The following is a 22,411-nucleotide window of genomic DNA, read 5'->3' as shown; positions in this document are numbered from 1 at the left end:
GTCATACTGTTCTTAATATGTTTGCTCACCTTCTTGGCACTATGTGTTTTAACCAAGGTCACCTCTCCAAGAAAGGTTGTTTCCCCAGGTAGGGATTTTTTCCTGAAGTTAGGGAGGGAATAAAACCCCTTAACTAAATGCCAGGCGGGTAATCACTAACTACGAACAATCACCCATAAGCTACATAAAATCTTTACTCCCTGGAATAAAGATAAGAAACGCCATAACTTTTGGAATAGAAATTGACAGGATTAAAATCAACTGGTATAAATACAGATGTAACAAGACATTAAGAGACAGAACCTGGTTAGAGAACCTAGCTGAAGATCCTGGATAGAACCAGGCGAGAGAACCTAACCATGCTGGTCAACTGAATGCTGCCTCTGTGTTATTCCTTCTTCACCGACTCTGTCCACACCTTTGGGGACACCTGGACCTGTTGGGGCAAGACCCCAACAATGGTGGTACATCTACACAATGAAATACTATGCTGCTGTAAAAAAAAAGAAAAAAAAAAAGCTTACCATTCACAACAGCATGGATGGACTTGGAGTATTGTTGGCACTGCCAGGGTTCAGAAAGTCCCACTTCGGGCGTCCGTTTATGCCGGGGTTCATGTCCCAGCATCAAGAAAGGTTCAGGAATCTGGAAAAGGGGCTGCGCATAGATGACATAGAAATCCAGAGACTAATAAAGAGTCCAGAGACAAGATATAATTTTGAAAGGTATTGGGGGTCAGAGGACCTTCAGCTAAAGGAACTGAAGAGTCCCTCCTTGTCCAGGACCCTTTTGAGTCCCCAAGTCTCATCAACTTTTTGATGAAACTCTTGAAATTATGACATGCTGGAATTGGTCTACGGCAGTGGAGCGCATTATGCTAAGCGAAATAAGCTAGTTGGAGAAAGATAAATATCTCATGATCTCACTCATTTGTGAAATATAATGAACAACATAAACTGGTGAACAAAAATAGATCCAGAGACAGAGGAGCATCGAGCAGACCATCAAACCTCAGAGGGAAGGGAGGGCAGGGGTAGCGGGGTAAGAGATCAACCAAAGGACTTGTATGCATGCATATAAGCATAACCAATGGACACAGACACTATGGGGGTGAGGGCATGTGCTTGAGAGTAGGGGGGAGTGGCTGGGGAGAGAAGGAGACATATGTAATACCTTAAACCTCAATGGGGGGGAAAGGAGACATATGTAATACCTTAAAACAATAAAGAATTTTTAAAAAAGACTTTCCTAATACATTTGTAAGAGACTCCAAAGTTCTAAGATATAGTAATTTGGAGTTTTATTTCACACAGCAATCCATATAAAGTGGTTATTAAAACTTTGTTTCTTTGTGAAACACTGACTTGTGGAAGACATGATGATAAAAAGCCACATAACGGCTTTACAAATTACTTTAGTATTAAATAACAGAATTATCAGGGAAAGAATTTGAATTTTCTCAGTGTAAATTAATTGCATTTTATTGTCAAAGATATGTGTCATCTTGATATTTGCCAATCTAGCCATATGCAAAAAACAGTACCAAAGTATTAATTGGTGCCTGAAATCTACAGTCACACTTGCACCTACCTAAATAATATTAAATAACCAAAAAATAAATGAAAGACTCCAACAAACTTAAATAAATTCATGTGTCAATGCTCAACTGTAATAAGGGTGTTACAGAGGAGCAAAGAAATACCAAGCACGCTTCCTAGAGAAAGGGAGGGACCCCATTTATTAACACTAGTGGACTCTGGGAATAATTTCCAAATCAGAGTGAAGAAACATGCAGAGAGCCTGTCTATATATATCTCCCGCTGGGGTCTCTGTCTTGCAGATATGGTTCTACACGCCCCCCCTCCCCGCTTTTCATGGGCTTACAGGAAGGCCCCCAGGTGTTGAGGATTCCCAGGTCATATCCCATGATCTGTCCTGGGGCCAGCAATAACGACCCCCCCCCACGCCCACCCCAGGGCAGTGCATTGTTCAGTTTTCATGGCCTGACCGCCTTGCAAGACTAATTTCCTCCTCAAAGGTGCCAAACCATTAAACAAATAGTGTAGTTAGGACATTAATACTGTGTTACTCTGTTAATACTGCAGTATCTTTACAAAGTTTATTCCAACTCTAAAGTTCTTGGCTTCATTATCTATAGAGGCTACACCATCCATGCAAATTGAATTTCAACACTTTTTCAGCCTTTATTACATTATGCTGTGTTAGTACCTCACCTCCAAGAGCTCATTGTCTAGGAGAGACAGATACTAGTACATCAATGAATAATTAGATTGCCCTGGATCTTATGCAATAATGCATTTTCTTCTCCTACAATATTGCAATTTTCAGCAGGTTTTATGGAAAGAGCCTTCAAAAGTACATTGATTCACTTTGGCCCCAGAGTTCTGGAATTGGTTCAGTTTCATCACAGATCAGTTTCATGTTTACTTGCTAAACGTAATATAAAGCCAAAACAAAGATAAACACCCAGCCTTTCATGAGGTTGGACCTAGAGGTCAGCAACCACTGCAAGGAAAAAGAAATAAACTGAAATAACTCAATCAATGCTAGTAAAGTCAGGAAAGAGAAAGAAGGGTGGAAAGGAAGGAAGGGAGGGAGGGAAGAAATGAGCTTCCCAAAATCAACCATTTGGGTATATCTCAATAATCATTGACTGAAAAAAAAAGTGGGAGCTATTAAAATATGTATAAAATACATGATAGCAATGATATAAAACTCAGGAGAGTGGTAAATGGAGTTCAAGTTAAACCTCTGAGAAGAGGTTAAAAGTACAAGTAATACATTTTAAATAAACTCTATGGGGGTATAATTTACATACAATAAAATGTAAACATGTAAGAGTATAGTTAGATAATATTTGGCAAACTATATCCCACCACCACAATTAGATACAGGAGACATTTCCATCATCTCAAAAGATTCCTTGTGTCCCTTCCCAGTGAATTCCGTCCTTCCATCTCAGCCCTCAGACAATCACTGACCAGTGTCCTATCACTGTAAATGAGATTTGTCTTTTCATGAAATTACAATTTGTGTGCTCTTTTGTGTCTTTCTTATTCTTAAGCATGATGATTTTGAGATGCATTGATGCTGTTGCATAAGGAATTGGTTCCTTTGTGCTGCTGAGGAGCAACAAAACATATTCCCTTATATGAATGTGCCACAACTTGTTTATCGATCCACCCATTGATGGACTTCTGTGCTGTTTCCAGTTTGTATTCTTTTTTTCCCCCATCACCGTTTATTCTCCTCCCCCCACTCCGACCCCCGTCCCATCCCCTTTTCCACCCCCTTTCCCTGCAATCACCACACTATTGTCTGTGTCCACGAGTTCTTTCTCTCTTTTATCTTTTTTTGCTCAATCCCTCCATGGTTAGAAGACAGGTTGTGTTAATTGCGGTGCTATTTACAATAGCCAAGATTTAGAAGCAGTACAAATGTCCATCAGTACAAATGGAGGAGGTAAGCTCTGTTTTAGTGGACCTGAAGCTGGAGTTGAGTCACTTCAAGGGCTGATTACTGTCTTTCAATGATAAGGGGAGAGTCAGCTGAGACAGCCAGGAGGCAGAGGGTGTGAAAGTGTTTCCTGCCTTTTCCTTTGTTCTTCTGGCCCAGTGTTTCCAAGTTTACCTAGGTCAGCTGTTCTCAACCTGGGGGTCGAATGACCCTTTCACAGGGGTCGCCTAAGACCATCAGAAAACACATATATAATTACATATTGTTTTTGTGATTAATCACTATGCTTTAATTATGTTCAATTTGTAACAATGATATTGGGGGTCACCACAACATGAGGAACTGTATTAAAGGGTTGCGGCATTAGGAAGGTTGAAAACCACTAACCTAGGTGGTAGCAATCCAGACCCCTGCCCCGTCCTGCTGCCTCAGAATCTCCAGGGAAGTTCTGGGAAAGGAACTACTCTAGTCTCACCTTAAGCTAGTCCTAATGTTGACATTTTCAGGAATATGAACCAATAAATTTCCTTTATATTCTAAGAGAATTTGAGATAGACCTGTTAGATGGCAACAAAAGCGTCCTAACAGAACCCCATTCGATCCCTTTCCTTGGTTGTTGTTGCTGTTCAATCTTTTCTTTGCAGAGGTATAAGCATAAACTCTCAATTGAGTTATTCTTATGTCTCGAATAAAGTTCAAAGGACAATCTCAGTATTTCCATAACAACCTAGAAGAAAACAGGTTGAGAAATAGATCTGTCAATCTCTCTTCCCTCCCACTGCTCCTCCCTCTTGCCCTCCTTTCTTTGATTAAATAGGCCCTAGGACACCTGTCCAAAGTGTTCAGAATCACTCCTAAAATATTGCCGTCCTAGGCTCTCCAAGATGGACCTCACAGCAGCAAATCACCGCATACCTCTAAGTGATGGAAACAGCATTCCTATCATTGGGCTTGGTACTTACTCAGAGCCTAAACAGGTAAGTTTATCTCTCTTTTTGTGTTGTTTTGTTTTCAAATAAGAAACTTTTCTAAAGTACAATCTGCAATTCATTTTGAATAGATCTCATTAATTCACTTTTTGTAATAATGAAAGCAACCTCCAAGGGCTATTGTTTGGCTGAATGAGTATTGAGCCAAACATTAAACTAAAACAATTTGTGATTTAAAATGGTCTTGGATTAGAGAATGGGACCTTTCTGCTTTCTTTACTAAAATTCAGCTGATGTTTATTATTTTATTGATCTCAGGTACATGAAATTACTGAGTTTATGGCCTGTGATTTTTTTAAGTTCGTATTTGAGCACATTTAGTTCAGTCTAAAGTACATCCAGTGAAAACCTACCATGTATGAAGCACTAAGCTCCAGAATCTGCAAATATGAAGAGAATAGTCTTGCTGCCTGGGGATTAAAAATCTAACCGGAGAGACACACTTTTTATGTTTTAAATATGTTTTTATTGATTTTAGAGAGAGAGGAAGGGAGAAAGAGAGATAGAAACATCAATGACAAGAGAGAAACATCAATCAGTTGCCTCTTGTATGTCCCTACTGGCATGTGCCCTGACTGGTAATTGAACCTGTGACCTCTGGCACATGGGATGACACCCAACTACATTGGCCAGGGTAAGAAGTACACTTTTTAATAATTAACTATTGGACAATGAAGATGAGAGTAAATGGTATCCTAAAAATACAAAAAGGATCTCTCTGAAAACACAAGAAAGGGAATGGTTAAATTTTGTTTGTTTTCATTTTCTTTTTCAATTACAGTTTATATCCAATATTATTTTGTATTACTTTCAGGTATACAGCATAGTGGTTCGATAATCATACACTTTACAAAGTGATTCCGTGATATTTCAAGTACCCATCTGGCACCATATATAGTTATTACAATGCTAGAGGCCCGGTGCATGAAATTCATGCCCTTGGGGGGGGGATCCCTCAGCCCAGCCTGCGTCCTCTTGCAGTCCAGGAGCCCTCAGGGGATGTCCAACTGACAACTTAGGCAGTCAGACATCCTTAGTGCTGCTGTGGAGGTAGGAGAGGCTACTGCCACTGCCACTGCATTTGCGCTGCGTTCACCAACCATGAACCCAGCTTCTGCCTGAGCAGCACTCCCGCTGTGGGAGCACACTGACCACCAGGGGGCAGCTCCTGCGTTGAGTGTCTGCCCCCTGGTGGTCAGTGCATGTCATAGCACTGGTCGTTCCATTGCTCGGTTGATTTGCGTATTAGTTTTTTATTATATTGGATTATTGACTATATTCCCTATGCTGTACTTTATAACCCTGTGACTATTTTATAACTGCTGGTTAGCACTTCTTAATCCCTTCACTTTTCTCACCCAGCAGCCCCACCCCCCATGTCCCAGCCACCACTGCTTGCCCCTCTTGCATGTTCACATAGTCCCTTATGCTCAACTCCATTGTAGCACTAATCATACTATATTTTAATCACTGTTCCTCTGCAATATTTTCCACAAAACTGAAATCCATTAGGAAAGAGGCTATGTCTTGTTTAGGTCTGTATTCCCAGCATAGTGTCTAGTAGGTAATGGGTCTTCAACTGATGCTTGTCAAATTAGGGAATGTTTGTGAAAGGGGATGCGTATGTATGTGAGCAGAGAACATGAAGATGCAAATGGATGCAATAGTAATAGCTAAAACTTTATGAACACTTAAGCATGTGCCAGGAAGTGCTTCACATTAGATGCATTTTCTAATTTAATTCTCACAACATTATGAATGAAATACCAGATTACCCTATTTTATAGATGAGAAAACTGAAAGATTAAATAAATTGCCCCAAATTTATAATGCAAAGGAACAGAATAGGGATTTGAACCAATGAAGTTTGGGGTCAGATTCTATGCTCTAATTCCTATACAACATTGCCTGTTAGGAATATTTCTTTTATCAATGAAGCTGCATATTTCTAACTATGACTTTCTGTGTATATTTCTAGATATGTATCTAGAAATATATGCCCTGAAATATCTATCCTAGGATATATAAATGGTATGAGTTAGAGACATTCAAAAGCAGTCATGTGCCTTTTCCCAAAAAGAGCTGTAAGTTACTTCACAAGATATGACATATATCAATTAAAGAATATGACATAAGAGGGATACTACTAGAAATGAAGATCGTGTGTGCACAAACCACATTTGTGATCAGAAATATTATCAGTTTTAAAATAATATAGAGAGTTAATGGTATGTCTCACAAAAATTCTAATGTGAAGAAAAATACACAAGATGTATCCAAAAGATTTGGGGAAGGGGAAATGGTAGAGCTGGGATTAATGGGCAAGATGGGAGTGGGGAGAATGGAGTGTCTCAGACAGAGCAGGCTCATGGTTTTCTGTTCCAAGCCAAACAAATGAAAACTCCGTTATCATCTACCCAGGGCTGATGAGGTGGAGGCTTAGAACCACTTGTCCCCAAGTCAGTCACCCTGACATGAAAGTACTAAATTAGATTTAACTTCAAAATCGGTCTTATTCCTGGAGGTGATGAAAAAATTTAGTCTTCTTCATTAAACATGCCTGAGAGCCTTTTCTAAACCTTTCATTCCACAAGAGATACAAAATGAAGGCTGGGTTGAGGTAATTCTTTAACTGAACTCATTCATGTTTTGTGTACACAGTCAAGCCAGTCAATATTTGTCCTGGGATCCTGTTCAGTTGTGATACAGAAGTTCGAGGGCAGCAGGGAACCCAGCAAAGATGTGGGCTTGTCTTCAGGGATAGATGGTGTCGGAGCAGAGATGGGAGGCTAAAATAAGGAAGATCTACACTGTCTCCTCCCGCTTCTGCCTGGTTTAGATTTCACTGGAACAGAGAGAGGTAGGAACTGTGGGAAGACAGTTTTATGAGCTGTGTGAGGCTTACCAGCCCAGCTTCTCCGGACTTATATTTTTTCTCTCTCTCAGATGACGAACTTTCTTATAAGGGTGTTTCATGCCTGTGGATTAGAGAATTTAGGATGAACCAGTGTGTAGTGGCGCTGTGCATTACCTCATCTGATGATCACTAATGAAAAAACTAAAGTGTACAAATTATCTATGTAACTTTTCCCTGTGAAAGCTTCCCAAAATGCTTTCATGCAGGGATGAATGCTTTTATGCAGGGGTAAAATCATCTATAATAGCCTCCAACAAATCTCTTATTTTTGTCTCTCTCCCCATAGCTCCATTTGGGTAAGTCTGATAGGCAAGAATCTTGAGTCTTGTTCCTTTTTTTTTTTTTTTATTGATTTCGGAAAGGAACAGAGAAGGAAAGAGAGATAGAAACATCAATGATGAGAGAGAATCATTGATCAGCTGACTCCTGCATGCCCCACACTGGGGATTGAGCCTGCAAGCCAGGCATATGCCCTACCTGGGAATCCAACTGTGACCTTCTGGTTCCTGATCCAACGCTAAGCAGGCTCCCTGAAAGGAAGTGGTTGATGCTCAACCACTGAGAAATTATGGTGGGGCAATCAGCTCATGGAATTAATAGCTAATATTAATAAAAAAAAACTCCAAGTAAAGCTCAAGAATATTACCAGTGTGCACGTAATACAAATCCAGGACCAACGGTAAATATTTTGGACAATGGACAATAATTCAAATCAATAAATATTTATTGTGTGCCTACCACATGTGAGACATTTTTGTACATAACAAAAAGGAATAAGGAATTTAAAATCTGTACATGGATGACTAAGGCAGCAAAAATATATACACATATAACCAAAATATAAGACAAAGCTGAAGCATTTTAAGAGAGATAACACATGTTCAAAAATAAAAGTAACAATGAAAAAATCTAGTTATGGGGTGGCTCAAGAAATGTGAAGCTAAAGAGAAGGAGTGGCCTTAGGAAGGTGGATTGGGTCATAATTGATCAAGTAGTTCTTCCTGAGTGGCCCTGGCTGAGATTTCTGTAACTGCAAATAGTGTACACATTCTGGAGAGTGAGCCAAAAGCTTTGTATATGAGGCAAAGGCACATGAAGTCCAAGCCCTTAATGAGTACCAACCTGAAACATCAAGTCCATCTTGCCTCTGGGCTAGAGGAGGGGGCACCCAGCTCAGAACTCTTCAGAATAATGCCATCCTATATATATATTCATTGGATTCTCCTCAATGTTCATTTAATTCTCCTCTCCCTCTCAATCCAGGGAACCCTGTTTCACCAGGGAAAGGCAGAGCCTTGTTCTTATGTCAATTATTATTTTTTTATACTGGGAAAGGTGTTAAAAGAAAATAATTATTCAGTGACACTTGTTAAAGAAAGAGTAGATTCAGGAGAGGGACTGTTTTGATGGATATAGAGACTACTGTGATGGAATTTTGCAGTAGGAGACAGTGGGCTCAACTCTGAACACAGCACGGGCAAGTGGAAATCTATAGCCAAGGAGGAGGATGGGGATTAGTGAATAGAAAATGACTAAGAGGAAACACCAGGGGTAAGAAGGTGAAGCTAAACCGACCCAACAGGATTCTTGCTGAAGACAAAGCTGGGTGGCCAGAATCATTGGTGAATGGGGGAGGATGAGGTGTGTTGCTAAAGTGACTTAGCAGGATTTTGGTCAAATTGGCCAATACAGAGATGAGCATGGAAGTCCACGTTGGAAAAGAGTTCAGGGAGCCTGCTTAGCGTTGGATCAGTCAAAGAATCTCTGTCAGGTGCTCTCCCTCCAGGCACCTGGGCTTTTCCCTTTACCTTCCCTCTCCCTCCCCAGGCACCTTATCATTCAGTTCAATGAATATTTATTTACAGAGAATACTGTAAAGTAATTTTTAACTAATGGCAACTTATTTATATTTTTGTAAAATGCTATATGGTCTAATATTTTAAGGGTCAAGGAACAAAGAAAAAAAATCAGTTGGTGTTTTATTTTTACTTACAGGGTAGGGTGTATCCTGAGTGCTTTCCAGTACCTGGACCCCTTCACACTCACATTCCTGCCAATGGCAGCCTTGGCTTTTAGAAATCAAACACCAAGAACTGACTTCTGCATGTGATGTCATTCCTCTCCGGAAGCAATGAGTGCTGCCCAACAAGCTACAAAATGTGGTTGGGGCGGGGAAAGGGGGAGAGGGGAGAGATGGAGGGAGCACAGAGTCAAGAAACAATATAAGGAAGAAAAATAAAGTTAAAATGAGAAGATATGGAATACATAGAGATCAAGTGAAAGGGTTTCTATAATAAATCAGGCAAAAAAAAATAATGACTTCAACTCAGTTGCTGTCTAGGGGGATAATAATTTGGCTGAAACCTAAGAAAGAAGTAACTTGGCTGAAGGCTACAAATCATTAGAATAAACTCTACAAAGCTTGGCAACCAATTGGATTCAGGCAAAAGAGAGAGTGAAGAGTATTATGTTCAAGATTAAAAAATGATGTTTCAGGCCAAGGAAACTACGTTCTTTGGATCTAAAGTTTTTAAATTCCGCATCCCCCCTTTTTATCAAGGACCTTTTCATTAACATTTAAATTTTTGAATTATAGCCCTAACTGGTTTGGCCCAGTGGATAGAGCGTTGGCCTGCAGACTGAAAGGTCCCAGGTTTGATTCTCATCAAGGGCATGTACCTTGGCTGCAGGCACATCCCCAGTGTGGGGTGTGCAGGAGGCAGCTGATCGATGTTTCTAACTCTCTATCCCTCTTCCTTCCTCTCTCTAAGAAAATCAATAAAATATATTTTAAAAAAATAATAAAAATTTTTTGAATTATAAATGCATTTAGAGAGGGACAAATACTTTTAAAACTATCATCTGTGTAATCACCACCCAGATTCAAAATTAGAATTTCCCAAGCCCCAGAAGCTCTCTTGTGCCCTTCCTAATCCAAAACACTCTCTTTCTCAAGAGGTAATTGCTCTCATAACTTTTATGGCAATTATTCTCTTACTCTTCTCTAAGGGTGGTGTGATTTTAATATGCATTTCTAACAATACATTTTAATTTTGATAATTTGGGGACTTTCTATGAATGGAAACATACTGAATGCATTATTGTTTGCCTTGCCTCTTTTTCTAAATATGCTATAAGATTCACCCAAACTGGAAGCAATACAAATGCCCACCAACAGTAAAATTTGCATTTCTTTGATGATTAGTGGTGTTGAGCAACTGTCTTTTCATATGGCTCTTGGCTATCTGTACATCCTCTTTGGAGAAGTGTCTATTCAAGTCTTCTGCCAATTTTTTAATTGGATTGCGTTTTGGTGTTGAGTTTTCTGTTGTTTTTTTAAATAACTTTTAGATATATAACCCCTTATCAGATGTATCAGATGTATCACTGGTGAATATGTTCTCCCATCCAGAGTGTTATCTTTTCATTCTGTTGAAGGTTTCCTTTGCTGGGCAAAAACTTTTAGTTTGATGTAATCTTATTTATTTTTCCTTTTGTTTCCCTTGCCCAAGGAGATATATCAGAAAAAAATATTGCTATGAGAAATGTCTTAGATTTTCCTCCCTATGTTTTCTTCTAGGATTTTTATGGTTTTGAGTTTATGGTTTATCTATTTGGAGTTTATTCTTATGTGTAGTGTAAGTTAGTGGTCTAGTTTCATTTTTTTTTGCACGTATTTGTCCAGTTTCCCCAACACCATTTATTGTATAGGCTAGACTATTGTATGTTTTTGCCTCTTTTGTGAAATACTAATTGACTCATAAAGGCATGAGTTTATTTCTGTGCTGTCTTTCATAATATCTCATTTTACAGTTCTTTTTGGCTTCAATTTCTGTTCAAGCCCTATTAATTATATAGTCAATCAAAGAGGTTCTAGAAGGTGTGTTTCTTTCTCCAACTACTTGATACTTGTTACTAATGAATCCTTTGTCTAATACCATCTGTGCAACCACTTTGTTCATTTTTCATATCACTTATTTTCTCAATAATGCTAACTTTCTGCTAAAATAGGGGTGTGGGGGGGAAATACCATTAATGCTCCTAAGACCTTGTATTTCAGCCCCAGACTAAAAAGCCACTAGAAATACATGAGATTTCTTGCCTCACTCATTTTACAACAAATCAATAGCTGTGAGTCAGATTTCACAGGTCTGATATGACTTGTCGAGCATTTGGTGAGAACACTGAAATTCTAGAAGCAAACACAAGTACTTCTCAACATTTGTGAAAGAGATCAGAATGATCATCTTAATTGAGATCAGTAAAAATCAACAAATAGGATTAAACCTCTCCCACACACAAAACCTAAAATATGATTTGAAAATTTTATTTGATGAGGATATGTGTTTATCTTCAAAGAACTCTCCAACAAGAATTGTTTCTCATTAAGAAAAAATGGAACTAAATATAGACACTTTTTTCAATTACAGTTGACATTAAATATCATACTAGTTTCAAGAGTATAGTATAGAGATTAGACATTTATGTAATTTTTGAAGTGATGACCCCAATAAGTCTAGTACCCACTTGGCACTTTACATAGTTAGTACAATATTATTGACTATAGTCCCTTTGTTGTATTTTACATCCTTGTGACTATTTTGTAACTGCCTTCTGTACTTCTTAATCCCTTCACTTTTTTCACCCAGTCCCCACAACAACCCCTCCCATCTGGCAATCATCAATTTGTTCTCTGTATCTCTAAGTCTATTTCCATTTTATTTATTCCTTAATTTTGTTCTTTAGATTCCACATATAAGTGAAATCATATGGCATTTGGCTTTCTCTGACTGACTTATTTCACTTAGGATAGTACCCTTTAGATTCATTCATGCTGTCACAGATGGTATACTTTAATTCTTTCTTTATGGCTGAGTAATATTTCATTGTATATATGTACCTCATCTTCTTTTCCAGTCATCTACTGATGGGCATTTAGGTTGATTCCATATCTTGGCTATGGAATCATAGTGCTGCAATGAATATTTATCTTTTTGAATTAATATTTTGGGTTTCTTCAGACACATACCCAGAAATGGAATTACTGGGTCATATGGTAGTTCTATCTTATTATCTTGAGGAACTTCCACAGTTTTCCATAGTGGATGCACCAATTTGCAATCCCACCAATAATGCATGAGGGTTCCCTTTATTCCACATATTTGCCAACACTTGTTATTTGTTGATTTCTTGATGATAGCCAATCTGACAGGTGTAAGGTGATATCTAATTGTGATTTTAATTTGCAGTTCCCTAATGATTAGTAACACTGAGCATCCTTTCATATATCTATTGGCCATCTGTTTATTGAGACACACCCTTTTATATTCAAAATGTCATCACAGAGCATCATGGTGGAACAAATAGACCCATGTATATCTTCCCTTAAATCTACAACTAACCAGACATCTTTAATGCAATAAAAGTTACTCTGTTCAACACACTAGCAAGCTTGAGAGAGACACACATTGGTACATCTGAAGGAGGGTGTAATGGAACACTTAGGGGAGGCAAGATGAGGGAGAAAACAGGGATGGTGTCAGCAGATGTGGTTCCACAGCCTCCATGGCTAGCCTGTGGCCCCAGCTAATGGGGTCATGTGGAAGAGTCAGGGTGCAGCGCTCACACTATGGCCCAGTGGAGAGTAAGAGGGATAGAAACAGCATTGGCACCTGAGAACCTACTTCCTCCTCCCTTACTGCAGTGGAGCCTGGTAGCAAAAGCAAAGACATGTCTCTGGTCTCCCAGCTCTATATCGCGCAGTGGCACCAGCCAGGAAGGGAACCAGGTAACCGAGCACTGGGTTCACAAAGCAACCTCACACATCACCCACCACATCCTCACACCATAGTAGTGAGGCCTCCAGACCCAGAGGAACAAAATACAGCAGAGCACTCACCACCCTATCACCCAGGTGGCAACTCCCATGACCACAGAGGTGACCCCCCCAACCTCAGGGGCAAGTAGAATTGGTAGGAGAAAACAGAAGCTTGTACTAGACCACCATCTACTGGTAGACAAAACAAAGACCTCTAATTATCAACCTGCTGAATTGCTAAAATCAAAACAGTACCTAAATAAGAAAGATATTCACTACTTTAAATATTCCAGCAGAGGAACAACCCAATGAGTACCATGAACAGTTAAGGTAACATGGTAACACAGAAAGAAAAATCACAGTTCTCCAGAAACAAAACTCAGTCATGGAAGATAGAATTATCTAAATAATAAAGAATTCAAAATAGCAGTCATGAAGAAACTCAGTGATATACAAGAAAACCCAGAAAGGCAGGTCAATGAGCTCAGGAATAAAATTAACAAACCAAAGGAGTAATTTACCAAAGAAATTTAAACTATAAAAAAATAACCAAACAGAAAGTCTGGAGCTGAAGAACTCAGTAAATGAAGTGAAGAAAGCATTAGAAAGCATTAGGAAAAGGACAAACCATGTGGAAGAGAGGATTCATGAGGTTGAAAATATAAATCTAGAAATGATTCAGGGGGAAGAGGAGAGAAAACTCAGATTTTTAAAAAATGAAAGAACTGACCAAGGGATCAGAACTGAGATCTGAGGAATAAATCCACATATGTATGGGCCGCTAATTTATAAAAGAGGAGCCAATAACAAAAATGTTCAACAACACTAATTAGAGAAATGCTCATCAAAACCACAATGAGGTATCATCTCACACCTATTCAATGGCTGTTTTCAAAAAGACAAGAAATAACAAGTGTTGAGGAGGATGTGAAGAAAACGTAACCCTTGTACACTGTTGGAGGGATTGTAAATTGGTGCAGCCATTATGAAAGCAGTATGGAGTTTCCTCAAAAAATTAAGAATAGAAATACCATATGACTCAGTAATTCCTCTTTTGGGTATTCATCCAAAGAATATTAAAATCTATCTATCTATCTATCATACATAGATAGATAGACCCCTATGTTAACTGCATCATTATTTATAATAGCCAAGACTGGAAACAACCTAAGTGTCTACTAGTGAATAAATAGCTAAAGAAGACATAGTAGATAAACATGAAGGAATATTCCTCAGCCATAAAAGGATGAAATATTGCCATTTGTCACAACATGAATGAATCTTGAGGGTATTATGCTAAGTGAAATAAGTCAAACAGAAAAGGCCCCAAACCACTCATATGTAGAATATAAAACAAAAAAAGTAATGAACAAAACAAAAACAAACTCATACATACAGACAATAGAATGGTTGGTTACCAGAAGGGAAGGTTGTTGGGGGCGAGGAAGATGAGGAAAGGGGGTCAAATATATCATAACAAAAGGAAACTAGACTTTTGGTGGTAAACACACAATAGAGTATACAGGTACCAAATTACAAGGTTATTCGCCTGAAATTTATATAATGTTATTAACCAATGTCACTTCACTGAAAATAAATAAAATGTCTTCATAACTAAAGAACAGTAATTTATGTGTAATCTGAAAGATGGATAACTTATAACTCAAGTGTCAAGAATTTTTCAGGTGGTTTTTGTTTGTTTGTTTTGTTTTCATTACTGTCAATGTACAGGGGAGAGGATATTCTCATTCTTTGCTTCATGCAGATTAATAAAATGAACAAAGTTTTGGCTACCAAATTTGATAAGTATATATATTGAAAAATCTAGGATGCTGCTTAACAACCTTTCCCCCCAGCTTCATTGAGGCATAACTGATGTACCAAAAAACTGCACATATTTAAAGTATACAATCAGATGCATCTGGCACATGTATGCACCCATGAAGCTATCATCACAATCAAGATGGTGAATGTATTCATTACCACCAAGTTTCCTTGTGTTTCTTTGTGATCCCATGAATCCCATGTCTACAACCCCCACCCCAGGCAATCACTGATCTGAATCTCACTAGAGATTACTTTTCATTTTCTAGCATTTTATATGAATGAAATCATAAAGTATTCTTTTTTGTTTTGCTTCTTTTCTTCAGTAAACTTATTTGATATTCATCCATGTTGCTGTGTCTATCAATAGTTCATTCCTTTTTACTACCTGTTAGTTTTCCATTCTGTGGCTATATCTCAGTTTATTCACCCAAACCTTTGATTTATAACTGAACCGATGTCAATGAACTGTGCCTTCCTATACAGCTTCAAGAATGAGGACGAAGTGGGAGAGGCCATCAGAGAGAAGATAGCAGAAGGATGGGTGAAGAGAGAGGATATTTTCTACTGCGGAAAGGTGAGAGCTTCCCTTCCCCTCCATCCCCTCATATTAATGATGGACCTGATGTCACTTTTCTCTGCCTAATTTCAGAATATTTTCATGGTTTGATTCCGTCAAGGGCACATGCCTGGATTGCAAGCTCAATCCCCAGTAGCGGGCATGCAAGACTCGGCCAAATAATGATGCTCTCTCATCGTTGATGTTTCTATCCCTCTCCCCCTCTCACTTTCTCTCATTTCAATAAAAAATATATGGGAAAACGAATAAAGAGCTACATTATTATTATTTTTTTTTAATAGCGTGAATGTTAGTTCACTATCCCCTCTTTTTCTTTCAGCTGTGGTCTACCCATTTTGAACCAGAGAGGGTCCGCCCATACCTGGAGAAGACACTCCAGGCCCTCCAGCTAGATTATGTTGATCTTTACATCATTGAAATGCCCATGGCTTTTAAGGTGAGTTCAGACACCTAAAGGTTTGGTCTCTGCTCTTTGGCAGCCACAAGCCAGCAGCCATGGGTATGAAACTAGTTAATTACTTAGCACCATAGAATGTTATCATTTTGTTACCATAGGTTAGACAACACTGGCTAGCCTAACAAATGCCCAGAAAGATTATGTGTAGCAGACTTAGGCTTGGATCCCATGTTTCTTGATTCCTAATCGAATGCACTTTTATTATAGCATGTCTTTACAACTGTAATTTAAGTTGTCCATCAAACCATCAAGTAGTCCCCAAACAGTAGTCCAATTTTACCTGTCCAGCACACCCTTCTTCCCATTCACATAGTCATGAAAATGTTCCTGCACAACATAATGCAAAATAATGTATACACCTGAAAACTTACTCACCTTCCACCGCTCCAAAGGGACATAACCCAAAGAATGGTCAGGTTTTGGGGTAGAGGAGGTCAGCAACAAGATCAGGGTGATAGCTATTCCTCTAATTCAAATGCACTTCTTCTTTAAACTTTCTCAATTTATGGACTCTGTGTTAATTTAACCACCACCAACACATCCCATATACACTGCTGAAGAGAAGTAACTGCTTTCAAATGTCTCTGAGAAAGGAGAGACTGAAAATGAAACTGGTCATTGAGATACCCAGATTTCTTTCACATGAGCAACCTGGCTGCCCCTGTTCTGTTCTCCGGAAGCTCTTTCCTTGATGACTCTCCTCTGTGGTAACATCTAAGAGGAACTTTGGTAGATTCCCCTTTTGCATTCTTCATACGAATTTGCAAGCTTCACAATGGCCTTGGTTAAGTAAAGGCCAGTTTGGGATTTCGTGGACAGTCAATATTCCTTAAAAATTTGCTTGGCTTTCAGTAAATTCACATTCAGTCAGCTCCATTAAAGAGTAATTAAAATTAGAAATCTTCTTGTATCTAATCTTTAGTCTGTGGTTTCTGCATCTTAGTAAAGAAATATCCTATTCCCGCTCATCTGATCAGTCCTTAGCTTAATGCCCCTTCTGACTTGAAATAATACAAAACAGGGAGGCACAGGTCATGCATTCTTTTCACCCAGTCTCCATCTCATTGGATGGTGCTCCTTTGTTGGTTGTGGCAACACTGGCCTGAGATCTTGTCTTCAGAGAGAAATGGACAAGGACTCTCCCAAAGACCAATTTTATTTCCCTCTAGGATTCTTACCTTCCTGTCCTGGCTGACACAGACTTTTCTAACTCCAGAAGGCTCAGAGCCGAATTTCTGCCATTTGGGGAGGCATCTAGAAACCCCACCATCCCCAATCCCATTCTGCCCTAGCCAATTCCACACTCTTTGTTCATTACTTGCCATACCCAACACCTTTGTTTTAGTCAGAACTCTTGTTATAAATGGCAGAAACCCAACTCAAATTGGCATTAGCAAAAAAGGGAACTGAGAATTCCAAGGCATATCTAATTCCAAAGGGCTGGATCCAGAAGTTCAAACTCTGTATCTACACTCTGGCCCTTTCTCTATTCCTGTGTTCTGGTGGCTTAATTCTCAAAATTTTCTTTCTATATGATGGCAAAATGCCCATTGACATGCCAAGACCACATCACAATACAACTTAAGGATTCAGAGGAAGAGAGACTACACATTAAACCTCACAGAGAAACGTGGATCAACCTTGCTTGGGTCACGTAACTTCTGCTGACTAATCTTTGTGTAAGGACATGGCTGACTGACATCTTTGGCCAAGAGTTGGAGCTGTAGAATGAGCTCTTCTATAGAAGAAGGTAGAATGGTACCTTCTACCATAAGAATGGTAGAAAGCAAAATAACAGATTGCCACTGTACTCATTAATCAGAGGTCACTTAGCACGCATGGTGATACGAAGCATGAGCTCCAGAACCAGGGTGCCTTGTCTGAATCCCAGCTCTGTCACATGTGAGCCAGATGACTTGGTCAAGTTATTACCTGATCCCTTTACACATCACCTAAACATGGTCCAATGGAGTTTGGAGTCACGCAGAAGAGGGACTTTCAGCTTTATTACCTACTAGTATTAGCATAGTATCTTTGATATTCCTGAACTTTCTTTCAATTTCATTATTGGTAAATTGAGACAATAATAACTCATTTGCCTAGTGTTGTGAGGAGTCATTAAAATTATAATATGAAATTACTGACACAATGCCTGACATTTCATAGATAATAAAAAATAATATTATGAAATGATCCAGTAGAAATATATATTCCAACATATAGAATATCTTCATTTCACAAAAGAGAAAGTTGAGGCCCCAGGCAATGAAACAGCTAACTCAGGTTTAAAATCCATCAGAACTGGGATCAGATTCTAAATCACCTGATGCCATTCCAATATTTGTTTCCTGAAAATATACAGTCCCTTCTGCCTTTTTTTTTAAATGAGGAATGGCATTTTTAAAAAATAAATGAAGATACTGATGAATAGGAATGAGAATCAATAGCATAGATTTTTAGAGGGTTGAATTAGTCTTCTAATACTGTCTTCAGTATGAGCAGGAGTGGAGGGAGAAACACCATGGAATGATTCAGATGAGGGGTGAGTAAAGGAGGCACAATGGAAGCTTAAGAAGAACATGCTTAAGAGGAATAGCTAACATGGGTTCAGGGATGATAGGACTTAATTAAAGCCTTGGAAAGTAAAAAGTATTTAACACAGTGTATGATAGAGGCATAAAACCATTGCAAACAGAAGTAAAATTGGAAAATGCAAAAGGCAAGAAATACGGAGGGAGACTGAAGTGGAAATGTGGGCCATAGTGTTGAGAATTTCAAAGAGCTTGGGAAGCAGAAACAGAAAGGGTAATTAACATGAATGATTATGTGGCATTGAGGAATAAGGACCCTTTTCCCTGCTCTAAGTGAGACAGGAAGAAATTGAGTCAAAACTGTGTTTGCTAAAGAAGGTGTTATCACCAGGGGAAAGTTTTATTCGGATGAGATAGTGGAAGAAAAAAAAAGGTTTTTTTTAATATAATGAATTTTGCCTTAGCTGGTTTGGCTCAGTGGATAGAACGTCAGCCTGCGGACTGAACATACAGTCCCAGGCAAGGACACATGCCCTGGTTACGGGCTCGATGCCTCGTTGGAGCGTGCAGGAGGCAGCCTATCAATCATTCTCTCTCATCATTAATGTTTCTATCTCTCTCTCCCTCTCCCTTCTCTCATATATATAATAATAAATTTTATCCAATTGCTTGATTTTCAATAAAAATTCCTATTATCAAGGTCTACAAAGACTTGTATGCTAAAACCATACCCAATAGACACTGTATCCTCATATTATTTGATACCTTTCAACACAGTTGTCTACTATCTCCAGTATACATTTTCTTCTTGTGACTTATATAATAACCACCCTCTCTTGATTCTTTGGTAGCTTCTCTGCCAACCTCCAAATGTTGTTATGCCCAGAATAGTACCTCTGTTCTCAATATTCTTGTCTTACTGAGCCACACTGTGTCTATAAGTGACCTAATATAGTTGCAAGGATTGATTATTATTTTATATGTAAGGGCTACCAAATTTTGTCTATAGCCATGACCTCTTTCTGAGCCTCTTTCTGAGATTTCTCTGTTCAACTGCCTTCTCAAATGGCCACTTGAACGTTTGGTCATTTCAAACTCAAAATATTCATAAAAAACTCTTGATTGCTAACCCAAACTCAGGAAATGATTACCACCATCCACCCCAGGAGCCTAGGAATCATCTTTCATTTCTCTCTACAGTGGGGTCTTGACTTATGAATGTCCCGACTAACGAGTTTTTTGAGATATGAGCTGTCTCTCAGCCGATTTTTTGCTTTGAGTTGCGAGCTAAAATTCGGGTTACAAGCCAGCTTCAGCTCTGTCATGTAATGAATTAAACTCGTAAGTCAAGGCCCTACTGTATTCCATTTCCAAGCCCATAAGAAATGGATCTCATGTTTAGATACAGCCAAAAAAGAGAAATCTGAAAGATAATGTTCCACACCAGTTAGCCTTAGTTGAGAAAGGATCACCCAAAAACAAGAGAAGGAAAGTTGACATTAATGTGTGAAGTAGGAAAAAAAATTGCTGAACTCCTGGAGGGTCCCAAAATGAAAGGAAAAAAAACAGTGAGCAAGTCCACCAGAACTGAGAAGTAACACGCCGTGCTGTCCTCAACTGTCAAAACACTGAGTCTCAGTCCTAATTCTCAATCTCTACTCTTTTTTGATGAGTAATTCTGTCATTAGGAGAAAGTTCATGGGTTAAGAATAAGGATAATCTGTTGGTAAATAAAGAGAAAATGAATGCCAGTGTAGGATAATGGGATTAATGTGTCACATATTTTAGAAAAATGAAAGAATTTCTGGACAGTCCCACAAAGGTGAGACATATATACAAATATAATGTATTATATAATTATATAAACATACTAACAAATAATTAAACTTTTATTGCTTTCCCAGGGCTAGGGTATATTGGCATAAAGACAATTCAAATTCCATCATTTTAATTACCAGATATAAATAAAAGGAATTATCCTTTTTTGTTTGTTTTTTCTTTTTTAGCCTGGAGATGAATTTTATCCTAGAGATGAGTATGGCAATTGGTTATATCACAATTCAAATCTGTGCGCCACTTGGGAGGTAAGTTCAAATGGGCCTTTTATTCTTTTATTTTAAAAGACTACATTTTTGAATTGTGATCTGATTATTCCTGTTTCATTTAGTAGGAAGAGATGCAGCCTTTATTCTCCCAGAGAATATACTCTAATGAGTACAGTATCTCTTTCTAATGGGTATTCCCCTCTAGGTAACAGTTGAAGACCTGAAGGCTGGAGTTGTTTTGAGGGGTGAGGAGGCAGCTATTAGTTTTCTGGTCCCTGGGGCTTTCTACCTGAGAGAACATATACTCACTCGTGTTATCATTGGAGCTGAGTAGATTTGGTGTTTCTATCTAAGAGTCTGCCTGACAGGGTAGCCAGTATCCCCAGGAGAAAATAGCTCATAGCTCAAAATAACAAGGTATTTATTTCATAAGGAAACAACATATCTCAATTATAGATCCCAACATAAACAGAACAGAGGACCAAGAACTTTTAAATTAGCCAAATAATATATTAAAGTAGATAAGAAAAGATACTAGCAACGTGAAACAAGAACAAGAAAAAAATTTTTTTAAAACAAGCATTAAGCAAGTAATAATTGGGAAAAATAAAACACAATGCAATAGATGGGATAAAAGTGAAATGGATATAAATAAGGAAAATGGGATCACATTGAAAGATCAGAATAAGGAAATCTCCCAATATGAAGTAGGAATAGACAAGAAAAAATTAAATATGAAAGAAAAGCTAAGAGATGTATAGGATACAATTAGAATTTCACTACTCACATATTAGAAAAACAAGAAAGAAAGAAAAAAAGAAAAAGAAAATATTTGAAGGAGGAAAAAAAACAGAGATATTGAACAGGCACAGACTACCAAAGAGGAAAGAAAAGGAAACCCAAACCTAGATACACTATAGAGAAATTAAAGAATATCAAATATAAAGAGAAAATGTTAATGCTTGCAGAGCATAGCAAATAAATCAACAAATGAGACAAAAATAGAATAATAAAAGATAATAAAAGAGAAGGCAGGAAAAGAAAAACAAAAGAAAAATGAATAGGTAGGGAAGTCAAAAACAAATACCAAAATGGGAAGTTTAAACTCAGTGGTATCAATAGTCACAGTATATATACATAGTTGAAACAATACAGTTAAAAGGCAAAGGTTGTCAGAATAGACAAAAAGCAAAACCCCATTATATATTATATACAAGAAACCCATTTTAAATAAAAACATATAAACATATTTAAAGTCAAAGGTTAAAAAAAAAGAAAAGAACAGGGAAAAATATACTAGGCTAACTGAAATAAAAAGAAAGTGGGAGTAGCTATTTTAATATCAACAAAGATTTTGGAGCAGAGTATTACCAGGGATAAAGAAGTTTCTCTAATCTAATAGAAGAGAAACATGCAAATTGACCGCACCTCTGCTATGCCCCAAGCCACACCCACCAGCCAATCATAGCAAATATATGCCAATTAACCCAACCAACATGGCGCCCGGCAGCCACTGAGCTGGAGCAAACAGGAGGCTTGGTTGCCCCGGCGATGGAGGAAGCCAAGCTTCCCGCCTGCCCTGGCCGGCTGTGGCCTCCGCTCAAGGCAACAAAGTTTCAATTATAGAAGATAAATAAATCCCAGATACCTGCTTACAGCCAGTCTCCACTGAGAGCTTGGGTGGCTGGGGCTGTGGCCAGCCTGCAAACAGCCATCAGCCACTCACCCAGGCTGGCCACACCCTCATGGGGTGAAGGTCCCTGCTGGGAGCCT

The 22,411-nt window shown here is 38.5% G+C and overlaps 1 protein-coding gene across 1 annotated transcript in view; it reads left to right on the top strand.

Moving 5' to 3' along the window:
* Positions 1-4,297: 4,297 nt before the first annotated feature.
* The window catches only part of AKR1D1 (aldo-keto reductase family 1, member D1), a 30,489-nt gene continuing 12,375 nt past the window's right edge, over positions 4,298-22,411 (top strand). The window contains 4 exon segments of the mRNA XM_006779558.2: positions 4,298-4,454; positions 15,495-15,602; positions 15,925-16,041; positions 20,600-20,677. Of these exon segments, the coding sequence (XP_006779621.1) occupies positions 4,362-4,454; positions 15,495-15,602; positions 15,925-16,041; positions 20,600-20,677 (396 nt within the window). The 5' untranslated portion in view covers positions 4,298-4,361.

The sequence above is a fragment of the Myotis davidii genome, unplaced genomic scaffold (assembly GCF_000327345.1).
Source record: "Myotis davidii unplaced genomic scaffold, ASM32734v1 scaffold1316, whole genome shotgun sequence".
NCBI lineage: Eukaryota > Metazoa > Chordata > Mammalia > Chiroptera > Vespertilionidae > Myotis > Myotis davidii.
The sequence above is the reverse complement of the archived record's forward strand: the minus strand, read 5'-3'. Positions and strand labels throughout refer to the sequence as shown.